The 23,841-nt window shown below is 37.7% G+C and overlaps 1 protein-coding gene across 2 annotated transcripts in view; it reads left to right on the forward strand.

The window, feature by feature from the left end:
* LOC103033078 (VPS10 domain-containing receptor SorCS1) overlaps nt 1–23,841 on the forward strand; it is a 389,355-nt gene that overhangs the window by 335,604 nt on the left and 29,910 nt on the right. For both annotated transcript variants that reach the window (XM_049469578.1, XM_049469579.1), the window contains exons 15-18: nt 5,955–6,072; nt 16,054–16,187; nt 21,793–21,906; nt 23,025–23,196. In XM_049469578.1, the coding sequence (XP_049325535.1) occupies nt 5,955–6,072; nt 16,054–16,187; nt 21,793–21,906; nt 23,025–23,196 (538 nt within the window). The remainder of the gene's footprint in view (nt 1–5,954; nt 6,073–16,053; nt 16,188–21,792; nt 21,907–23,024; nt 23,197–23,841) is intronic.

Here is a 23,841-nt window from a genome sequence, read left to right on the forward strand (position 1 = left end):
GAAAGTTAATTGACAGTGTCAGCAGGGAGAAAGACTATATATTTCTTTTTTGACGTTGCGAAAAACAAGACAATATGTAAAAACTGTGCGGATCTTCATGAAGAGATCAGCGTTTTAATGCCAATGTTATTTCATGAGCTGATGGTGTTTTTAACTCGGCTGTGGACTAAAATACACCACTGCTGTTCTGTAAAGTTAATGTTTCTGATACAGATTAACTCGCTCATTAAGATCAGATCATCTGTTTAGTTCCACAGTGGAAAAGATATAGCTAGTGTTAAAGCAGGAACCAGTCAGAAAGGAAAAAAGATGCAGAGAAAATATAACAATAAAATAAGTGAATCTATGAACCCACAACTTTGTAAATTTCTTACAGCACTTTCTCATCAGTTTCTCACTTTAACTCATGAAGTATTTAAGTACATCCTGAGAGCATCTCTACAGGACAGTGTGTGAATGCGTGTTTTTGATCTCATTTATAGACTGTAGCTACAGTAGGTGTGTTGGGTTAATGCTGGAGATAAAATTAGATCCTTCAAAAGCTGTATTTTTACGTCTACAGCTACCATTCAAATGCTTTATGACCTGATTTCTAGAACACAATTTTAAATGCAAAATATTTACAGTCACATATCTACAATAAAATATACGTTACATCATATATAAGTATATTTCACATTCAAACATTAATAACATTACACAACAATAATTCAAGGGAACTGGTGAAAATCACTATATTCTTATGATAATTAGTCGACTAAAACTAGACTAAAACTAAAAACATTTCAGATGACTAAATTATGACTAAAACTAAATGCCATTTTCGTCACAAGACTATGACTAAAACTAAATCAAAATTTGCTGTCAAAATTAACAATGGGGCACAACCAGTAAAGTGATTGGCTTTTTTTGTTTAAAGGGCGAGTCATTATCCATAAACAGACACTAGGCTGAGCAATACGAGAACTCCCATTTATGTTTGGGTCATTTCCTCATGAATAACGTCTCTGGCTTAGTTCTGTTGTCATCAGCCAGCATCAACGTTGTGACGAATTCTATCTCCCTGCCAAAACTGATTACATTCACTGATTCAGTTCATGTTAAACTATTTTTTTTTTTTTTAGTTTTTCTTCACAACAAACATCAAAACGTGGTTAAAAACGAGTCAAAATCTGTCAGGAAGGATTTAGGATTTGCCACAGCACCAGCTGTGTGGCAAAATAACAAAGGTCACATGCATAAATGCATCAATATGAGCATGCTAGTTGACAGATTTGTTCATATTCCAGGTGGATATTTACTATTAAAAATGTGAACCATCAAGATATTGCAATTTCTATGATAAGGAATCCATGATAAAGAAGTTTTAGTAGAAACTAGTAGAATCACCAGCAATGACATCACCTTCCTCCATGCCTCAGCCGGGCATTGCATGATGTAACAAGTCAGACTTCAGCTTGAAAGATTAATTAATTCGGTTGGGGTTCATATTTCATCTTCAAGCTTTTTTTTCTACCTGATAATTAACTGATAATTTTAGTCTACCTATTAATTTAGATGTTATATATTCAGTCAGTGGTGGTCAGACATGGGTCAGAATAGGAACTTAAATCAGATACTGGTACCGGTTCATTTAGTGTTGGAGGATGGCCTAGACATGGAGAAACTGTGTTTCAGTTTGGATAAAAACTGGCCTCTCGATTCTGTGTTCACACATTACGGATGAGCCAGAATTGCAGCTAAAGAAAAATTGAGAGGAAGGTTATAATCTGGCAAAGACATTCATAAGAAACACTTGCTGTGTGTGGGCGAGCATTATCCAGCAGAACATGCCAGGTGGAAGTACTGCTAAAATGTTTTAATGAAAAATGATTATAAGGGCCATTCCACTGAATGAATGCCATTTCTGTCCCCAGAAAATTACATTAATAAATGGACACACAAAATAAAAATAAAATAAATTTTATTATTAAGCATGGTGTCTTGTATATTGACCTAATTGCAAAAGTAAGATATGTAATTAAAAATATAATTGGTTCTTGTGAAGAGCATGGAAAGTCCAAAATTAAGTTCCCTCATTTGTTTTGTTTTTTTCTGTATATTTGATTTTATTGTAACCAACACTAACACAACACATTCCGGCTACTTAAATTAATAATGAATAAAAAAAAATGCACATGTTGGAAAAAAAAAATCACCATATTTTGCTCAATGTCCTCATGCTATTAACATAGCCGCCATTTAGCAATTTTTCATATTATTGCTAATTATAAGCTAAAAACTCATTCCTGTTAAATCCCTCGCACACAAAAACAAAAAAAGTAACAGGAGTGAGTGCCAGTAACAGGAGTCCATTAGGTCATCAATCTAGACCAGAGTTTCATAACCTCTTTCTACTATCCAACACCTTGTTAGGATCTTCTATTTTTAACGTCTACATACTCTTTACTTTTATATCATTATATTTGTGCTCCCTGTGGCACTTTAGGAACTGTAGAAGAAATAACGGACGAAATGAGTAATGAATAACGCTATTAAACTTTCTCAAAATGTGACCTTGTGTGAAACCAATGGCAGAATACAAAGACATACAAAATGTAGCCATATATTTTACCATTTGTTTGACCTCACAAGGTCATAATTTGTGAAAGTTCAATGCTATAGAGTTATTCATTACTCATTCGCCTGGTATTTTTCCTACGGTCCCTGTGTGCACTGCACTTCTACAAGCTTCAGTCCCATACACAGTGTTTTCAGTAGGCTAATGATCACCCACAATTGGCTGATCATGTGACCTTTAGTATTTGGAGTGTTCTCATTGGTTGTTTTGTAATCATGTGTGTTTTAAAAGCAGGAATGCTATTAACTTTTGTCTTTTAACCCTGATGAAGGCCTGAGCGCCGAAACGCGTTGGTTATTCTTGTATTGTTAATAAATGAGAAATTATCCAGTCAACAAGGGCTGCTGGTTTTTACCATTTTTTGATTAATGATCACCCACACACAGCAAGAGGATTTCATTTCCTAGGAATGACTGTGCCAGATTGCAACACTTTTCCAGAATTTTTGGGACCAGCTGGGTCAACAGCTTCAGCAACCAGCAACCGGAATTTTCTAAATGTATTGTTTTAGTTAGCTACGACAGTGGCATTTTAAAGTGAAAAACCATTATTTACCACTATGTCATCAAGATATGCTAAAGCCGGAAATGGTGGATTACAAAGATTTGGACTTTTACAGCAAATCTCAAGACTTTTGTTGGAGACTAGCAAGGGTTTCCTAGGAATGGCTGTTCCAGATTGCAACCTTCTTCCAGATTTATCACCAATAGAGCATTTTTGGGACCAGGTGGGTTGTCAGCATCAGCAACCAAGCAACCAGAATTTTCAACCTGTATTGTTTAAGTTAGCTGCAAAAGTGGCATTTTAAACTGAAAAAAAAATTCACATTATGTACCAGTATGTCATCAAGCTATGCTAAAGCCTAAAATCCTACATTACATCGAATTGGATTTTTAGAGCAAATCTCTGTAGACTGAAATTTTGTTGGAGACCAGACAATTCCAGTGAGAGTTAAGTGTACTTTACAGCAAATCCTTGTGTCTTTGTGAATTCGTCCACGTATTCTTCGTCCTCAAGCTTGCATCTGTGTTTGTGTGTGTGTGTGTGTGTGTACCTTTAAAAACTCAACCTGGCAGTTGCCGATCACTGGCCGGTTTTCCCTTACGAATAACTGCAGCTTTTCTCAAGGTCTAGCCAAAGATCAGAACCAGCTGCTGCTGCATTTTGATCAGCTCGGATCAATGGGGGGGCCGAGCGAGCCGTGCGCTCGGGCCTATTTTCGGTAGCTCGGAGTCAACGAGGGGAGAGCCCGGCGGAGGTGAAGTGTTTGGAAGGCTGTGCTGGGAGACGGAGACGCCGCCGCGCAACAAAAGCTCCACATAATGAGCTATTAGTCCGCCGGCAGCATAAGCAAAAGGCGCCACCTTTATTGAAATGCAGCCGTGTTTGTGTGGGAGTGTCACTGAAAAAGATATTAAAGTGCAATATCCATTGATGTAGAGCATTTTATGCAGCATCGCACAAGGTTAAGCTTTAACATCTATTGATTTAGTTTCTCCCCAGTGTTTTTCTCGGTGTGTGTACACCTTGAAAAGTCTCTTCTTACATTGTTTCTTTTTTTTTTTCTTTTTCCTTTAATTATTTCTCACTCACAGCTTATTGGAAAAACGTACAAGCGCTAAGCGCTAAACATTCAGTCGATAGCACAGATGTATTTAGACGGCATGTGTTTTTTTTTTTGTTTAAGTGATATTTTATTATGATTTATATTCTCACATAGAGTTGTTGTTGTGCATGCAGTATTTTTAGGGAATTAATATTTATGGAAAAGATATTGCCATTGTTTTGTGCAACTAAATCCTTTAAAAAAACACTGATAACTCTTATTTATGTTTCCATTTACTACCTTTTTTTGCATTTCTAAAGAATAAAACATGCTAATTTTGATACTGCGGTACATGCAAATCAACTTTGCTCTTCGTCAGAGGACTTGACAGCACTTTGACACCTCTTTAACCCCTTAACAGGACATTACACCCCTAAATCTTGAGGATTTCTATTGAAGCATTACTTAAAGGCTTTCATGTTTGATTAGGAACATTAGTGAAAAGCATACTTCTAATTGCAATACATAAAATAAAGTAAATCTGTCAAAATGTCAAAATATATAAAGAATAATATCATAAAATTGCTTCTTTCCTCAACTTCATTTTAAAATCAATATTTTCCTAAATACAAATCAAACCATCCATGTGCTCCAAACCTTTAATTTTCTTATGTTTGTCTAGTTTTTACATCTATTTTGAAACATGCAGAATTTGGCATCTAGTCCACGTGTTCTGTAGGAGATTTCAAAGCCCTTAAATCTACGGAATGACACATAATATATTATAATTCCTGAAATTTAAAAATACTGTCTCAAAAGAGATGTATTACATGCCATCCATGTGTTGAGAGAGTGAGACTTGGTCTGTTTACAAATATATTGAGATAATATAAATATTTGAGATTATGTAAATATTTGAATGTGGGTTTTGTTTATATGTATCATGTATCATAAATGATTTGAGTAATATTGTATACATTAATTAATTGTAATTAGGTAATATTGTATGCGGAAATTAAGTAAAGTTTTGAGGATTGATTCAGCAAATATAAATTAAGTAAAGTTTACTAAAAAGAAAGGATCAACTGAAGTTCCATTCACTTATTTACTCAATGTAAAATTTAAGTCTTGAAACTTACTTGCATTTATCTGAAATTACATTTATAACATTTATTATTATTTTTTTCAGTGTACAGCCTTTAATGTGGAACAGAAAATACAAGTTAATAAAAGATAATTTCAGCTCCCCATCACAGAGGAATTAGTGATTGGACAATCATATTTCAAAATAAAATTCTGCACCACTTGCCCTCCTTTTTAAATATATATATGATAAGGCTCTAAAGTTTACTAGTTATGCAGCAGCAGCTAGGTTGCTGAACTTTAGCGCTCCACTGCTATAGCTATAGCTATATCTGTATCAGGTGCTTAAGGGGCAGATTTTACCCTTTTCTCTTGTACAATAACTCTGTTCCAAAAGAAAGGGAAGGGTTACACTTGAAAACAAGGGGTAGGAATACAAAAGACAAATGGGATTGGGCCAAAGATTCAGATGATTCGTTTTTTAGGGTTATGAAAGCTTAGCCTCTGAGTCTACTCAATGTATCAACCTTACAGGACACAAGAGACATGAAGCTACTCATCCACATACCTAGTAGTTATGACAGCAGCGTCATTAGCATACCTTACCACCACTTTCCCGTCCTGATAATCACTGGAGTCAGCGGTGGCCAGATATACGGACGCCTGCCAGACACACAGTGACTGATGGGCTGTCTTTATTTGCAGAATCTTCGGTCACGTCAGTCATCGGTCCGAGTGGCAGCTGGTGAAGATCGACTTCAGGTCTATTTTTAACAGGCGGTGCACTGAGGCAGACTACCAGACCTGGCACCTCCACAACCAGGTAAAGCTCCCAAGAGCGAGTGTGCTGTCGAACTGATGTGTGATGTGTGGAAAAAGACATTTAATATATATATATATATATATATATATATATATATTGTCGCTGTCCAAAGAAAAGCATGTATTCCCAAAACTTGCAACTTTACGTTTAATGGAAGTCAATGAAACAATTTTGGAGAATTTCTATTGGCCCATTAATCAATACATTTTGACAAAGTGTGAGGGACAGTTTGTGTGTTCAAATTATGTAGTAAACTAAAAATTCTAAGAAATGGAGATACTTGTTTTTTATTAGACAGCGACAATAAACTATATACAATATACAACACTGTAAAAAAAAAGAGACCACTTAAAAATGAAAAGTTTCTTTGATTTTAGCAAATTGTAAACCTCTGGAATATAATCAAGGGGAAGTTGGATGATCACAAGCCATCAAACCAAGCTGAACTACTTGAATGTTTGTACCAGGAGTGAGTAGCATAAAGTTATCCAAAAGCAGTGTGTAAGATTGGTGGAGGAGAACAGGCCAAGATGCACGAAAACTGTGATTAAAAACCAGGGTTATTCCACCAAATATTGATTTCTGAACTCTTAAAACTTTATGAATATGAACTTGTTTTCTTTGCATTATTTGAGGTCTGAAAGCTCTGCATATTTTTTTGTTATTTCAGCTATTTCTCATTTTCTGCAAATAAATGCTTTTAAAGACAATAATTTTATTTAGAATTGGGGATAAATGTTGTCTGTAGTTTATAAAATTAAACAACAATGTTCATTTTACTCAAACATTTACCTATAAATAGCAAAATCAAAGAAACTGATTAAGGCCTAATAAGTAGTGAATAAATCATTTACAAATGTCTAATTAAGGCTTTATTAAGCAAATAATAAGACATGAATAAGCGCCTAATTTGTGTTCCTTAAAATGAAGTGTCACCATTCTAAACTGCCATTAAAAACAAATTGAAACATAAAAAGTAAAACATTTATAAAATATATAAGTATATATTTTATATATGTAAGTAATGTAAGTAAAAAGATAATAGTAAAAGTAAAGTAAAATGTTAAGAATGATAAGAAATGAATCGTAAAATGAATAATATGACTAAGAGCGAGAATGAAAATATAAAACATTTGAATAAAATAATAAAATTAATAATAAACAAGTAAAAATAAATTAAATAAATAAAAAATTTAAATAGGAAATATGAACAGGCTTTCTGATGGTGATAGAAACAATTGTTATAATCAATTATTGGTCCCTGTTTTTCTTTAACTTCCATTCAAATAGCATTTGTAATCTAACACTTCCTTCCAGCTGAAACTATTTCCTATTTTTGCAGCCATTTCTTTGATGATGAGTCAAATAAATGTATAATAATAAGTGTATAATCACAGTTCTGAGGACAGTAAAGCTCTGCCAAACTTTTGTCAGGCTCTGGGTCTACAAGCTACGAGCTCATCTCCAACTTCATATCCAACTGTTACATTGAATATTTGTCTCTGTGTGCATTCTAACCCGTCCCTCAGACGTGTACATATAGTAGACAGATGGGGAGAGATTGGGGTCCAGGCATGCAGTACGCTCCCAGGGTAGGTGGGAGTTAAGTGCCTTGCTCTGATGGGTAGAGCGAGAGCAGCCATACCGCTTTGCCTCCGGCTGCTGGTTTCCTCTCGTCATCTCCTGTGTCAATCATGCCATTTGAACTTCCCCGTAGTGAAGGATTCTGACGTCGTGGTGGGACTCGCTCGCAGGGATGCATTTTCACATACAGTACATGTTCAGTCAGTGCGGTGCAGGTAACCTTGCTTTTTATAGGAGTTCTGAAACTCGGAATGACAATTTTTAAAGTCATTCTCAAACATTTTTTAAACGTATCTGCAATATTTAAAACTTTTGATGTGTTTTCTTGTGCAAGAAACAATCCAAAGCAGTTGCTTACGGGCACCAAGTAGATCAGCGGTCTAAAAAGCTGCCACTATGATTGGAAGATTACTGGCTCGAATCCCAGTCATGCAGCTTGCCATCAGTTGCCAGAATGCATTTTCGCATACAGTACACATTCAGTCAGTGCGGTGCAGGTAACCTTGCATTTTATAGGAGTCATTCTTTAACATTTTTTAAATGTATCTACAATATTTGCGACTTTTGATGGGTTTTCTTGTGCAACAATCCAAAGCAGATGCTTTGGATTGTCAAAGCTTGCCATCAGTTGCCAGAATGCATTTTCACATACACTACATGTTCAGTCAGTGCGGTCTTGCGTTTTAAAGGAGTTCTGAAATTACCATTTTTAAAGTCATTCTCCAACATTTTGTTAATAGTATCTGCAATATTTGTATCGCGATGTATCATGTAGCTACATCGACCGCGCTTTCCTATGAGCGTGCTAAGAGGAAGTAGTTCAAAAAGAGGCAGTGGCTAACTTTACATGTATCGCAGGAGGCATGTGCTAGTCTTCACCCTCCTTGTGTTGTGGCATCACCAGTGATGGGGGATCAAAAGCAGATGATTATGGTTCTAATCCCGGTCATGGAGCTTGCCATCAGTTGCCAGAATCCTAAGAGAGAGTACGATTGGCTTTGCTTTCTCTGGGTGGGTGAATGGTGCTCATTTTTTCCTCATCACCCCAAAGGGTGATGTCGATCAGCATAAGGCGTCTGTGAGCTGATGTACAGTTGTGGTCAAAAGTTTACATACACTTGTAAAAAAACATAATGTTATGGCTGTCTTGAGTTTTCAATAAGTTCTACAACTCTTATTTTTCTGTGATAGAGTGATCGGAACACATACATGTTTGTCACAAAAAACAGTCATAAAATTTGGTTCTTTCATAAATTTATTATGGGTCTGCTGAAAATGTCACCAAATCTGCTGGGTCAAAAATATACATACAGCAACATTAGTATTTGGTTACATGTCCCTTGGCCATTTTCACGGCAACTAGGCGCTTTTGGTAGCCATCCACAAGCTCCTGGCAAGCTTCAGGTCGAATGTTTGACCACTCTTCTTGACAGAATTGGTGCAGTTCAGCTAAATGTGATGGTTTTCTTGCATGAACCCGTTTCTTTAGCACTGTCCACATGTTCTCAATGGGGTTTAAGTCAGGACTTTGGGAAGGCCATTCTAAAACCTTAATTCTAGCCTGGTTTAGCCATTCCTTTACCACTTTTGATGTGTGTTTTGGGTCATTGTCTTGTTGGAACACCCAACTGCGCCCAAGACCCAACCTTCGGGCTGATGGTTTTAAGTTTTCCTGCAGAATTTGGAGGTAATCCTCCTTCTTCATTATCCCATTTACTTTCTGCAAAGAACCAGTTCCACTGGCAGCAAAACATCCCCAGAGCATAATACTACCACCACCATGCTTGACAGTAGGCATGGTGTTCCTGGGATTAAAGGCCTCACCTTTTCTCCTCCAAACATATTGCTGGGTGTTGTGGCCAAACAGCTCAATTTTTGTTTCGTCTGACCAGAGAACTTTCCTCCAGAAGGTTTTATCTTTGTCCATGTGATCAGCAGCAAACTTCAGCCGAGTCTTAAGGTGCCTTTTCTGGAGCAAGGGCTTCTTTCTTGCACGGCAGCCTCTCAGTCCATGGCGATGTAAAACACGCTTGGCTGTGGAGACTGACACCTGTGTTCCATCAGCTTCCAAATCCTTGCAGACCTGCTTCTTGGTGATTCTTGGTTGACTCTTGACCATCCTGACCAATCTCCTCTCGGCAGCATGTGATAGCTTGCGTTTTCTTCCTGATCGTGGCAGTGACACAACTGTTCCATGCACTTTATACTTGCGTATAATTGTCTGCACAGTTGCTCTTGGGACCTGTAGCTGCTTTGAAATGGCTCCAAGTGACTTCCCTGACTTGTTCAAGTCAATAATTCGCTTTTTCAGATCCACACTGAGTTCCTTTGACTTTCCCATTGTAGCTTTTGTAGCTGAGTCTAATCACTGGGTCAAATGAGCCCTATTTAAATGGGCTCATGAGAAGTCAACAGCTGTAGTCAATCAGAATCACTTACAAGAAGTGAAGAGGCCATGACATGAAGCTAATTTGATTAACACAACTCGCTACATCACCAAAATTGACAAATTTTGTTGCTGTATGTATATTTTTGACCCAGCAGATTTGGTGACATTTTCAGCAGACCCATAATAAATTTATGAAAGAACCAAATTTTATGACTGTTTTTTGTGACAAACATGTATGTGTTCCGATCACTCTATCACAGAAAAATAAGAGTTGTAGAACTTATTGAAAACTCAAGACAGCCATAACATTATGTTTTTTTACAAGTGTATGTAAACTTTTGACCACAACTGTATCGTAATCAAGTTGTTGTCCTTCATTCCAAACATGCTGTGGTGCTACTCGGCAATGCTGCATCAGCAGTAGTTCGAAAAGAGGCACTGGCTGACTTCAGATGAGTTGAAAGAGGCATCTGAAAAATTTTAAGAATAAAGTATTCTCAAGTGTAGTCTCCTTTAGACTTTAAACACAGTATGATGAAAGTGGTACTCATCAGGACCGCCACAGAAAACCACTTGAGCAGTATCATGTCGTACTTGCAAGCACTAAAGTCGTAAATTGAAGGCCGCACAAGCCTTGTGAAGTGATTGAATTTGTTGCAAAGGGTAGATTTGATTTGTTGGTGAACAAATTAAGAACTTTCCAGTGAATCTATACGAACATCTGTACAGTTCCAGGAATAAGCCTGCAGAGAAAATCCAGCCAGGCTTGCATTACAATGGCCCTCTCAATATTTCATTAGCTTCATATATGTCTGAAGCCCTTTCATCTCTGAAAAGAGGCCTGCAGAGTCGGCCTTCGCTCGCTGAAAGCACGACCGTTCCTGGCTGTGCCTGAGCGTCGCCCGCAGTGTCCTCGTCTTACCTGGGACTGTTCCTGGGAACTGATACTCCAGCTCCACTCACTCACGGACTGTGGAAAGAAGCTCCCCAGCTAGTCATACGAGGGTTTGATCAGATGTATCACTGCCCGCTCCTATTCTTTCCCATCTTTATGACATCTGTGAGGTCTAATCCCGGCGCTTTCAGTAGAGCCGCCGACAGCAGCACTCTCCCCGGCCTCGCTGTCCGGAGCCGCTCAGGTGATTCTCTTTTAACCAATGGTGACATGCTGTCCTCCAGGACCTGCTGCTGCCTGTGTGTTTTGCACAGAGAGAATAATGTATGATCGGGCCCAGGCCTACAGCCAACTGTCCTGTCTCAGGGGAATGGGAGTAACTCAATGGGCTGCTACATTATACTGGCCTTTTTTTTTTATAGCAGCCCTCTGAAGTGTAGTGGCCAAGCTAGCATCTGCTCTGCTTTACTGTAATTACACTAAATAAAATACTGCCTGCTTCAATAAGGAGAAAGAATATACTGGAAACAAAAAAAAAATCAATTTTACTCAATTAACCGGTCAGACAAGTCATGTTTAGTGTCCGAAGTGAACAAAATAAGTAAGGACTGTAAGGAAAATGCAAGTAAAAAAAACAAAACAGAGACATAGTGTTTCTTACATTTACTTTGCATTGTCTGGTTAAAAAATACAATAGTTAATCCAGAATATGGATTCAACTTTCTGATTATAAAACTTGACCTTGCATTTGAACAACATAAGGCCACTTTCTCCAGCAGAGAAAGGAGTAACTTGCTCTTGCAGCCTTCAACACTGAGGCCAGGCAGCTGTACCAGCCAATATACTAAAAGATAGAAAGAAAGAAAATCTATTTTACTCAATTAACAAGTCAGACAAGTCATTTTCAAGTTCCGAAGTCAACAAAACAAGTTAGTACTGCATAAAAATGCAAAGAGAAAGATAGAGACACAGTGTTTCTTACATTTACTTTGACCACAGCCATGCCTTTACATGGATCTCCCTGTAAAAAAAAGATGACTTTTTGAGCGCAGAGTCCTTTGCTGTAAGATCTCAATGTACTTTTTTACATTAAAGGAGAAATTTGGTCGAATAGCCTGCCTCCATTCACCCCCAGAATTTTGAAATGCAGCTCTTTACCCAATGCTTCCTAAAGGCTTACAGTGCTTGTGATAGAGGCATAGAGTTGACCATGCAAAAAAAAAAAAACGCTATTTTCATGCCGTTAACATGCTCAAAGTAGCATTTCATTAAAATTGTATTTTTTAGGAAAGATCAGTCCTCAAGCAATAGGATCAAATAGATATCTGTGAAATATTCTTTTGATTGGAAGTAAAAAAGCCATAACAAGGAGATGGTGTATACCTGATCTCCCAGTAATGGAAGAATGGATAAATATAGTCACTGAAATATATGTAATAGAAAAAAATTACATTTGCTATTAGGCTGCAGATGTCAAAAACTAGCAAACTAGCAAAACTATGGTCAAAATGGACAATTTACATGGTGAATAAAAGACTGGATTTCATTGAAACACAAACTACTATATACAAACTACTACCCAGAAAACGTATATTTTATTCCTTCATTATCGTTTTTATTACATTTTTATTGCACAATCATTTAAGGCATCCTCCATGCTAATAGTTTCTTGTTCTGTACATGTTTTTTTTTTGCTCATGTTGAATGCATTAAAAATGTGATCATTCTGATATCAGAAGTGATAAAAATGTACATTGTGAATGTCAATTCTTGGAAGTACACAGTGGAAAAATAAAGAATTACAAACGTCTGTAATAAAGACCTTGGAATTGGAATTGGAATCACTATGAGGCTTCCACAAACATGTTCATTCGTACAAATTCGTTTCCTTCCTGTTGGTTGATCCGATTCCGTCTGGATGCAGCCTTTTTTAATGATGATGATGATAATGATAACTGTAATAGTCAGAAGAATGTGATTTTTCCCACTGGCATTGGTTTGATTGCTTTGTCAGAAGCAGGGTGTTCTTTCAGAACCATGTGAAATCAGACTCAGGTGTTATCCTGAAGACAGTCACAGAAGGCTCTAGGAGTTATTCCAGGCCGTGTTAATTTAAGCCTGTACTTGCAGCCGAGAACGGAGATGATGACTGGTGTTTTCACTCAGTGAGAGAGTGGAGGGAAGCAGAGAGAAACATGCTATGATATTATTAGTTAATGCTTGTTTAACTAGCCTTATAGGACCTGTAACAAATTGTGATAGAACGTTGGTTTTGTTTGCAGATTGACTAAAGCCCTTTTTTTAGACCATATTGCCAATTAGTGTTATTAAAATGCCTATGTTTTGGGAGAAGGAACTTACCTGGACTACCAGGACTTCACTTACGCATATATGAGATTTTGCAACACCACCACCGCCAACCAGCTACCAGTGATGGGAATAACGGCGTTCTTTTTTCAGTAACGAGTAATCTACTAATAACTAATTACTCTGACTTTTACTATAACGCTGTTTCCATTTCCGACACCCAGTTACTGAACGTTACTTTAGCCGCTCAATTAACTTTTTTTTTAAACTTCGCATATACAGACAAAGGCGCAAGTGTGTGTGTGAGTCACAATAGAGGGGAGGATGAGATAACCGCCTAAGCAAGGATTGGCTAAGGCAGGGGTGTCCAAACTTTTTTTGTTGGGGGCCAGAAGGATAAATATATTTGAAGTCACGGGCCACACTCTGTAATAAAACAAATAATGAAATATACCACTTTAAATAATACTTTTTTCCTGATTATTTAATTTACACACCATTTTACTTGACTAACTGTCGTTATCTCTGACAGTGTTGTGTAAACTAAGATTTTTCAAATTGATGTTTAATTTCACGATGTCTCTTAATATAAAACTCCTTAATTACGGCAACTTTTAGACTCTTTTGCCCCGTTTTCCTGCGCTCGAAATGCGCACCCTCTCTGACTCTTTGGCCCATTTCTGACACCTAGCGTTCAAACTTTGAATCTCACATTATAAAAACCTACTTAACAGCAGGCCAACTTTCATTCTATTTCTAAAATACCTCGCGGGCCACTCCAACAAAGGAAATGGGCCGCAAATTGCCCGCGGGCCGTAGTTTGGACACCCCTGGGCTAAGGTATAGTAAGATTAGGTCTTCAGCCAATCAGAGAAAATAGGTGGGTGGGTGTTTAGAGCGCATAGCGAGAGATGGCGAGTGAGGAGGACTCCATTGGCTAAACAGCCTTTTCCAGATGGAAATACAGACACTATTTCACTATTCTCACTGAGGTCAAAGGTAAAAATGTGCACGTCTATTGCACATTAGTTCCCCAAACGAAACATTTGTTGTGGACAAACCTCTTTTCAGGTACTTTTCTTTGCTGTCGTGCACGTTATTCATCTGGCTTATGAAACAAGCTCTGAGAAGGTGGGGGCCGGGGTGGGGGGTGTGGGTTACGGGGGCAAGTAACACAAAAATAACGCAATAGTTACTTTCACTGGTAACTAGTTACTTTTATAGTGGAGTAACCCAGTTAGCAACTCAGTAACTATAACTAATTACTTTTTCAAAGTAACGTTCCCAACACTGCCAGCTACTCAATCAGCCCAGTTTCATTACCTGAACCATCATTAGCTTTATGGCCTTGCATTACACCTGCATTTAAGACCAACCAAAGGAGGATGGGCTCCCCTACCCAGGCCCGTTGCAACAAGGCAAGCAAACCAATCAATTGCCCAGGACCCCAAGCAGCCCTGGGACCCCCCAGACAACAAAAGGTTATAAACTGTATGCAATGTCAAACAGTGTAATTCTGTGATGGGTAACATCAAGGAAAGTACCACAACAATGTTAATGGAATCCCTTCAAGGGGATTCTCATTTGTTAGGGCTATTTGTTTTGTATCTTTTTATTGTTTGGAGCGAGGAAATATCAGTGTTAAGATAAAGTAGCTTGTAAATGACCTCTTTTGGTGTTGGGTTGGAAGGTGGAAAAGGGTCTTCGTTGATGGACTGCCATTTTATTATTGTTTGTTATTGTATGGATGGTTTAAACTCTGTGTTCACTCACTGTCTACTAGACACTTCTACCTACAGCAGCTGCTCCACAGGACACTACAAACAGGATGCTTTTGGTTCTAAGGTGTTAAAAAACTCCAGCAGCACTGCTGCATCTGAACATCCCACCAGCCAAATAATACCTGCATAATACCTGTATATTTATTTTTGATTTTTTTTTTTCATTTTGACAGCACTAATACTTCTACAGTAGAATCCTTTTGACTGATTACTGCAGTTAAAGTTTCTGGGAAAGTTACTAGAACAAATACTGAAGTTCTTTAACACTCCCTTCTCGCTTCTTCTATGGCCTCAATACAGAGATCCGACTAAGACACAAAGGGAAATCTTTGTATCGCATCACGCGGAGAATAGAGAAAACATCCCCAGCTGGTGAATTAGAATACAATCTGAATTGCATCTTCTGAAACCATGCAGTCATGCATTTTTGGGAGGATGACAAATGCTGTATGGATTTCATTGTTTGCCCAGTTCTGCACCACTTATTCTGATGCGAAAACTCGAATAAAGTCCGGCTCTGTGCGACAGAAGAAGATAAATGGTCCTCCGTCGCGTTCTGAGAAAGCCTCGTTTTTATTCAACCAGCTCAAATCCTACCCCCGGAATAGAGAGGCGGCTCGGTTTAAGTTGGGTGTAATAGAGGAACAAAAGAATGAAAGAAAGAAAGAAAGAAAGTAGGAGAAGAAGAAGTAACTTCAAGTGCGCTATACATGACACGCGAGAGGAAGGAAGGCACCCTACGAAAAACCTTCCACGAAAAAAAAAAAAAAAACGGGACCCCACAGAGTTGAGGGAGAATGTGAAATTGGGGAATATGCACAGTGTGTGGAAGCTTTTTTTCTTCACTTTTTTCTCTCCCTCGTTTTATTTTTCACCCTCAGTGCAATGCATGCATGCACTGTCGCTGCGGAATGTGAATTATTTATAGCTGGAGGGAAATCAGAACAAAAAAAATGGAAAAAAGAAGAAGAAGAAGAAGAAAACAACAGAACCGGCTGTGATTAAAATAATAAATCTGCTTACAGGGCGAGCCTTGTCTGATGGGTGTGAAGAGAATCTACCGGAAGCTGAAGCCCATAGCCAGGTGCGTTATGGGTAAAACCTATTCGGTTACGATGACTTCGGATCCCTGCGACTGCACCGAGTCCGATTTCGAATGGTGAGTTAATTTTTCCTACATTACATTTACACAATATTACATTTAAGCCATAATACACTCGAGGTTTCGAGCTATAACATGTAATATTGGCACTGCCGTGCTGCAGTCATGCCAATATTACACGTTATAGCAAGAACCTCGAGTGTGTTATTGCTTAATTATACTACAGTTCCATTATCACTGTTTATTAAAAGATTTTGAATTAAAGAGGAAGAGAAAATGCGATCTGTTTGGTTATAAACACTGAGATAAAATAGTTCCATTGCTGCTCTGTTTGTAGCTGCGCTGTTGTAAGCGCTGCATTGTTGCTAGGTTAGCATGGTGGCCTCTACTTTCTGCCATTTGAGTCAAAATTGTGTAAATTTAAGCTTACTGTTAATAAATGTAAGAGCTTTACTCACCCAAATAAACAGTTTTCAGGAGAGAAATCTGTGTAGATTAAAGTCCAGTGTTTGTTTAACTTTAAAAGAAAATGTTTTTTTTTTTAAGAATTAAAATTTTTGTTTACTTCGGCGCCTCCAACAGCAAGACCTGCATAATTACCCCTTGATTTTAGAAGTCCCAATAACTTTTTGTTCACATACTGTAATGTATTCAGTCTAGTCTACAATTTTACATTTACCTGTATTTAGTTAAAACGTTCAGCTTTGAGAACAGCAGAGTGGCATGTTGGTGAGGATAAGGGAATGTAAGGAGAGTCGACTGTCATGGCTGGCCGCTGTGATTAGCATTACAGGGAAGCTCTGCTAGATTAGCTCCGAGGCTGCTTCTGCTAAGTGGAAACTAGTCAACTGTGCAGTTTCCAGCTGTGAGAGATTACGAGGAGAATATTGTCATGGCAGTAAGACAAAGGGCTGGATTGTAATTGTTTTTGTGTGCGAGTTTGTGAGATGTTTCTTTTTCTGACCACTTTATTGCAAGAAGTTTAAGCTTAAAGCTCCACCTTGCTTATGTTTGTTGCTGTTGCATCTTTAAATAATAAATAAAAAAAAAAATAACACAAGGTGATCTGTATTATTAAAAAAGCAGAAGCATTTCTGAGTGGAGAAAGGATAACATATTGTGTTTAATGGAACCAGTGCGCTGAAACAACCATCCCTGCTAAACCTAATAATTTATTCATTCTAAAAACTGGGGTGTTGAATCGCTTTTCACAGGAGTTTGTCTGGCCACGTCACGTGTCTTTGCGTACTTACATCACACGTACAGCCTCTAAAAAAGGGGCCGGCTCAGTTTTACTGAACGCGAGCGGCCGGTGGAGCAATGGGGACTTCAGAAGAGGAAACTCAGACCTCAGTAGCTCATTCATTCACAGTAAAAATAAAGTGTGTAGTTGAAGTAAAGTTTCTGACTAAGCGCTCTCTCTTTCTCTCTCTCTCTGACTGAACATAACCTGGAATCGAATTCATCCGCTCTGAAAAGAGACCGTGCAATTACCCATTCTCACCAGAGAGGGCCCTTAATCCCCCAAAATCCTGAAACTTACAAATATCAGCTTTAATTCAGTGCTGCTGAAAGTTCTGCATGATTGACTACAGCTGGTAGAAACCAAAACTTGACCAAACAATTGGGTAAAATTAAAGAAACTCATCATACTGATTTTTTTCCAGAGGTGTATATGAAGAAATTCTAAAATCAGGCTTCAGGTTTTTTCATGCTTAGAAACATATTATCTCTTTAAAGTTGTAACAATTCACATGCAACCCCATTATTAAGAGACAAACTGAAATTGTTTTGGACATTTTGATATCAAACCTATGAGTGTTATGTTAAAAAAATTGAATTTAAAGGCCAATTTAAGAAAATACGCAAAATAATAAAAAAAATCTTGGACCCTAGAGGTTTAATCTCTCGATAGGTACTTTTAACATCTTTTATCTTGCTTTAACCCTTAAGTAAATGTCATAATTGAGCAGGTCTCAGACACTCGCAGATGCAAATCAAAGAATTCTGTATTAAATATTAAGTATAAGATAAAGAGGTGGTCAGACAAAGCAAGGTCAGTGCTTGTGAACAGCAGCAACAAGGAGATAACATGACAGAGTAGATAAACAGTCCAGGGATCAAAACACAGCAAGGCAAAACTCCAAATAGATGAATACAATATCAAGGTCAAAAACAATAGATAAACACAGGCACAGAAAACACAGAAAAAAAACGTCAATAGACTGCACACAGCTGATTAGAATTCAGGTGATTTACTTCCTGGTGGTGTCATGTGCAGTGTCTTGTGATTGGTGATTGGGAATGGGTGTGACATCAGTGTGTGGAGCATTCTGGGCAATGTAGTCTGGAGACTGGTGACGCAGGCAGAGCTGAGTGGCTTTCAGAAGCACTTTTAACATGAGGCATGACAGTTCATTAAAATATCTTAAAGAAAATTACCATTTTCTGTTCATAATATTAAGTTGAGTGAGACAATATGTTGGTACCACTTTAAAATAAGACTACCCTTATTTATAAATGGTTTATAAATGGTTTATAACAATGTCATTCATAAACTTTATTAATGATAGTATACATGGTTTACAAATCATAACTAATCCTTTAAAAAGAGGTGGCGGAGAGGTGTTCTATGAGTGCCATTATCAGCCGGTAATGCACTTTAACTGAAGCTCTCCATGTACTACTCCGCCACATACAGGTAACCTAGCAACGATGCAGCGCTTACAAGCCAAACAACAAAGCTACAAACAGAGCAGCAATGGAACTATTTAACTCACAGAGTTTTTATAACCAATCCATCCTTTTTGAATCTAAATCTCTCAATACACAGCGATAATGAAACTGTGGTATAAATCACAATAATACACTCGAGGTTCGTGCTATAATGTGTAATATTGGCTCTGCTGTGCTGATCTATGACTGAAGTACAGCAGTGGCAATATTACACATTATAACACAAACTTAGAGTGTATTGTTGCTTAAGTATAACATAATTAGTAACCATAATAAACTCAATAAACTCTTATATAAACCAATTATAAATCCTTCATAACGGTGGACTTATTTTTTATCTAATATCGTCAAACGCACGTGAAGTTCCACAACCATCCTTGTTCATCCCCATGTCTCCGTGTCTTCTCCAGGACCTCACAACAGATTCTTGTTTCGTTTAACTGAATGTAAACCGAAACCCGTTCACCGCGTTCACCCTGCTCCCCCGGCTCGCAGTCGGAATGCCTTTTTTTCTGCTTTTCCCATGAATTGCTTGAATTATTAATGTTGCTTTTTTGTTACGTCCCCGAATCCTCAGGCCCCTCAGGTGCCGGCACTGCTTGGAGCTCCTGCTGAAAGACATTAATCAGGCAGCGTAATAGCTTTCATTAACTATCACAACGCAGCCGCATCTGTGTAGCGTGTAGCCGTAATTGCAGCAATTTGTCCCCATCGTCTGGAGCTGCGCAGCCACGTTGGGTTTTAATTGTAGGACAAACAACTTAAGCTTGTGTCGTCTGGCTGCTTGATCATCCAACCCGTGAGAAGATCTCATGCGTTTTACAGATGTTTTAGTCTCAAATTTAGATAAACCATAAGTCCACATCATCGCTGTCCAATGAAAAACACTTATCTCTAAAACAGCAACTTTACAGGAGAGAGAAAAAACCTTGTCAACTTTCAATGGAAGTCAATGTAAAAAGACTTTATTTCAGGTCATTTTGAAGAGTTTTTATTGGTCCGTTCATCAAGAAGTTTTAGCACAGTGTGAGGGACAGTTCGTGTGTTCAAATGATGTAGTAAACTAAAAATCGACAAAAATGGAGAGAAGTGTTTTTCATTGGACAGTGACGACATGCATTGTGTTTGCTTATGCCTGGATGCAGGATACAGAATTATTGAGCTAGTTTTGTCATTTCGAGGCCTATTTCCTCTTCTTGACAATTGCGGAAAGTCTCCAGATTTCAGGTTATACCAGTCAAAAGTCTGGAAACAGCTTTTGATTGAATATTTTTAGTTTTCATCTTTTTCCTACATTGAAAATGAGTACTGAAGTCATTCAGACTATAAAGGAACACATAAGGAATCATGTAGTAACTTAAACAATAAAAAAGAGGTTCTGGGCTGCTGTTACCTTGTGCTATCTGAGGCTGGTAACTCTGAAAAATGTATAATCTCTCTTTAGGTACTTTTATCATATTTTATCTTGCTTTGACTTTGAAGTAAAATCAAATATTTTGGACAACAATAGCAGTCTCTGTAAGTTGCTAATATTTAGTTGAGTGAGACAATATGTTGGTACTAGTGATGGCATATTTGCTTTAAAAAAAGTAATCTGATTCATGATTACCCCTTTTAAAAAGTAATTGAGTTACTTTATGGGATACTTGATTTTAAAAGTAACTAGTTCCTTTTAAATTACTTTTAACATAACAGTTTTGCCAAAACTCACTTTAGTGGAAGCTTTCCTCCACCTTTGGGACTTTTATAAGTGTGCCACAGTGACTCCAAACTCGGTTGCCAGCACAAAGTGAACGACCAACATTGATATTGTAGTCTTTATCTGATACAAACTCAGAATAATGTCTTCAAACTAGAAAACACTCATGTGTTTCATTGTAAATTAATACTTAAGTCATTCAGGCTATGAAGGAACACATAAGGAATCATGTAGTAACTTAAAAGTGTTAAACACTAAACCAAAATAATTAGGTGGCTCCTATCTGGGGGGCTGTTAACTTGCGGTTTCTGAGGCTGGTAACTCTGATGAACTTATCCTGTGCAACAGAGGTGACTCTCAGTCTTCCTTTCCTGATGAGAGCCAGTTTCATCGTAATGTTTTTGATGGTCTTTTCAACTGCACTTGAAGATTTTTTTCAAACTTCTTGAATTTGTTTAAATTGACTGACCTTCATTTCTTAAAGTCATTTTTTTTCTTTGCTTAGTTGAGTATTTCTTTCCATAATATGGAATAAAACATTACTCAAATAGGACTATTCCTGGTATTATACCAACTCTACCTTTTTACAACTTCACAACTGATGCTTTTGAACACTTTAAGACACGAAATTTAAGTAATTAACTCTTAACAAGCTCAGCACAGCTGTTAACTGAAAGCTGAACATTCCAGGCGACTATTAAAAATGTATACAACTCTGGAAAAAAATAAGAGACCATATAAAAATATTGAGTTTCTTTTATTTTACCAAACTGAAAACCTCTGGAATATAATCAAGAGGAAGATGGATGATCACAAGCCATCAAACCAAGTTGAAATGCTTAAATTTTTGCACCATGAGTGCAGGCATAAAGTTATCCAAAAGCAGTGTGTAAGACTGGTGGAGGAGAACATGCCAAGATGCATGAGAACTGTGACTAAAAACCAGGGTTATTCCACCAAATATTGATTTTTGAACTCTTAGAACCTTATGAATATGAATTATTTGAGGTCTGAAAGCTCTGCATCTTTTTGTTTATATCAGCCATTTCTCATTTTCTGCAAATAAATGGTTTAATAACAATATTTTTTTATTTGGAATTTGGGTGAAATGTTGTCCAGAATTTTCTGTATTTTGTATGCTGTATTGTTCTCTTTTTTCACAGTTCTTTGCTCTTTTTTTGTTCTCTTTAACACTATTTTGTGTGTGTGTATATGTTCATCCTCCAGTGATTATGGCTATGAAAGAAGAACAGACGGAAGGTGTACTCCGGCTTTCTGGTTTCAGCCCTCTTCCATGTCCAGAAGCTGCACTACAGGCCACACTTTTCTCAACAGCACTGGGTGAGTATTTAGTACTACAGTATTCCAGAGTAGCTTAAGAGCAGCGTACAGTCTTCCAGCACTTTATGAGGAACACCAGTACACTCACTTCTTCATTCATTGTTTAATGAGACAATCTTGGTAGCAGTGTGATTTAAAAAAGCATACCGAGGATAAGAGCCCACAAAGGCTTGGTTTTAGAAGAAGTCCTGGAAGATTCTGTAGTGATTTGAACCCTGTAGGAAATCTTTGATGGAATTTGATGGCAAATTGGGTTTGATTCTCAAATCCAGATGAGACACATTCTGTATGTACAGATCAGACTATCAAAAATCAATCTGGATACAATATAGACATGCCAGGCTTTACATAGCCTAACTGAACTGAAGACCATTGCCCATAAGACACAATTCTTTTTTTGACAAAATGTCTTTTTTTGTCCCCCTATCCCCCATGTTTTTGAGTGTTGGAACAGAGATAGAAGGGAACGGGTTGAAATCCTCCCCCTACAAAATGGAACGACCCTAACCTATGAGCTTTAGGTCTGGGGTCAGGGGGCAGGGCTAAGGGGTGAAAGGGGATAGGGCCTAAGTTCCTGAAGGGGTTTCAGTACTACAGTATACTTTTAAAAATAGAATTTTGTGAACAATCGGTCCCTAACACTGTGTTAAAATCTTTTGATGAATGGACCAATAGAAATTCTTCAAAATTACTTGAAATAAACTATTTTTTTACATTGACTTCCAATGAAAGACTCAGAACTTTCTCTCTCTTTTGTAAAGTTGCTGTTTTGGATATTCTGTTTTGGTTTTCATTGGACAGCGACATTATGTGTTATTGTATTATTTGTGTTAATTATTTACTATCGTTTGGTTTATTGCAAATAGGTAAAGGTTTGTCATTTTTGCTTAAAACTTGCAAAAATTGCAAAAGAAAATTGCATATTTTTTTTTTGTAGAATAAACTGATGTTTTGATGAGATGCTGTGATTAACAATTAGCAACTTGTGTTTAAACTATTGCTTTGACCCATTTTTACATCAGTTTTACCTTCATATAATGAATTCTGGGTAAATTATGGTCTTTTTCCTTCTTTTAGGTCATTTTTAAGCCTTTCCCCTTGTGTTGGTGTGTCTGCAGGTATAGGAAAGTGGTGTCTAATAACTGCACTGCCGGAGTGGTGGACCTGTATACGGCGCGCCGACTGCCGTGCCCCAGCCAGGCCCCGAAAGGCCTCCACCTGGTCACCAGCGAGGGCAAGCTCACAGCCCTGCTGAGCCACAATGTCACCTTCCTCGTTTTTCTCGAGCAGGTGATTTATCACAGCGCGCTGAATGAAAACTTCACCCTAAATACTAATGTGGCCAACAATGATAACCTCATTCATTTGCACCGCGCTAACGGGTTCCCCGAGTTCATTTTCAATCACTATAGGAGGCTAGCGTGACCTAAATGCTAATATGACTTTTCGAGAGGGGCGTTTTAGAGAGGTATGCTCATTTAACATGATGCGTCTGTCGCTAGCGCTAGCGTAGCAATGCTAATATGATTTTTAAATTGATAGTCCAACCCCGGACCCAACTTTACGTGCTTAATTATGTGCTTAAAGAAAAGAACGTGATTTTTGGAGCTGCTACTCCTCCTGATCTGGATGTGGAAGGTGTACTTGTATACAGCTTTTACATTAGTCCAATAACATTTGTGCAGTAAGAATTTATACACATTTTGGCCAAAGAAAAAAACAATAAGAAAGCATTAAAAATGTGGTCTTAAACTTTTCCACATTTTTTACATGGTAGAAGCTACATACAGCATCATAAGGTTTTCGTATTCTTATTAATTTTTTTCTCATAACTGTAAAAATTCATGTTTAGTGTTGAACCGAACTGGTCCAACCTAAGGTTTTCTGCACTAGAACAACACCTAAGCAACCACCCAGAAACCATCCAGTTCACTG

This window comes from Astyanax mexicanus, chromosome 21 (assembly GCF_023375975.1).
Source record: "Astyanax mexicanus isolate ESR-SI-001 chromosome 21, AstMex3_surface, whole genome shotgun sequence".
NCBI lineage: Eukaryota > Metazoa > Chordata > Actinopteri > Characiformes > Acestrorhamphidae > Astyanax > Astyanax mexicanus.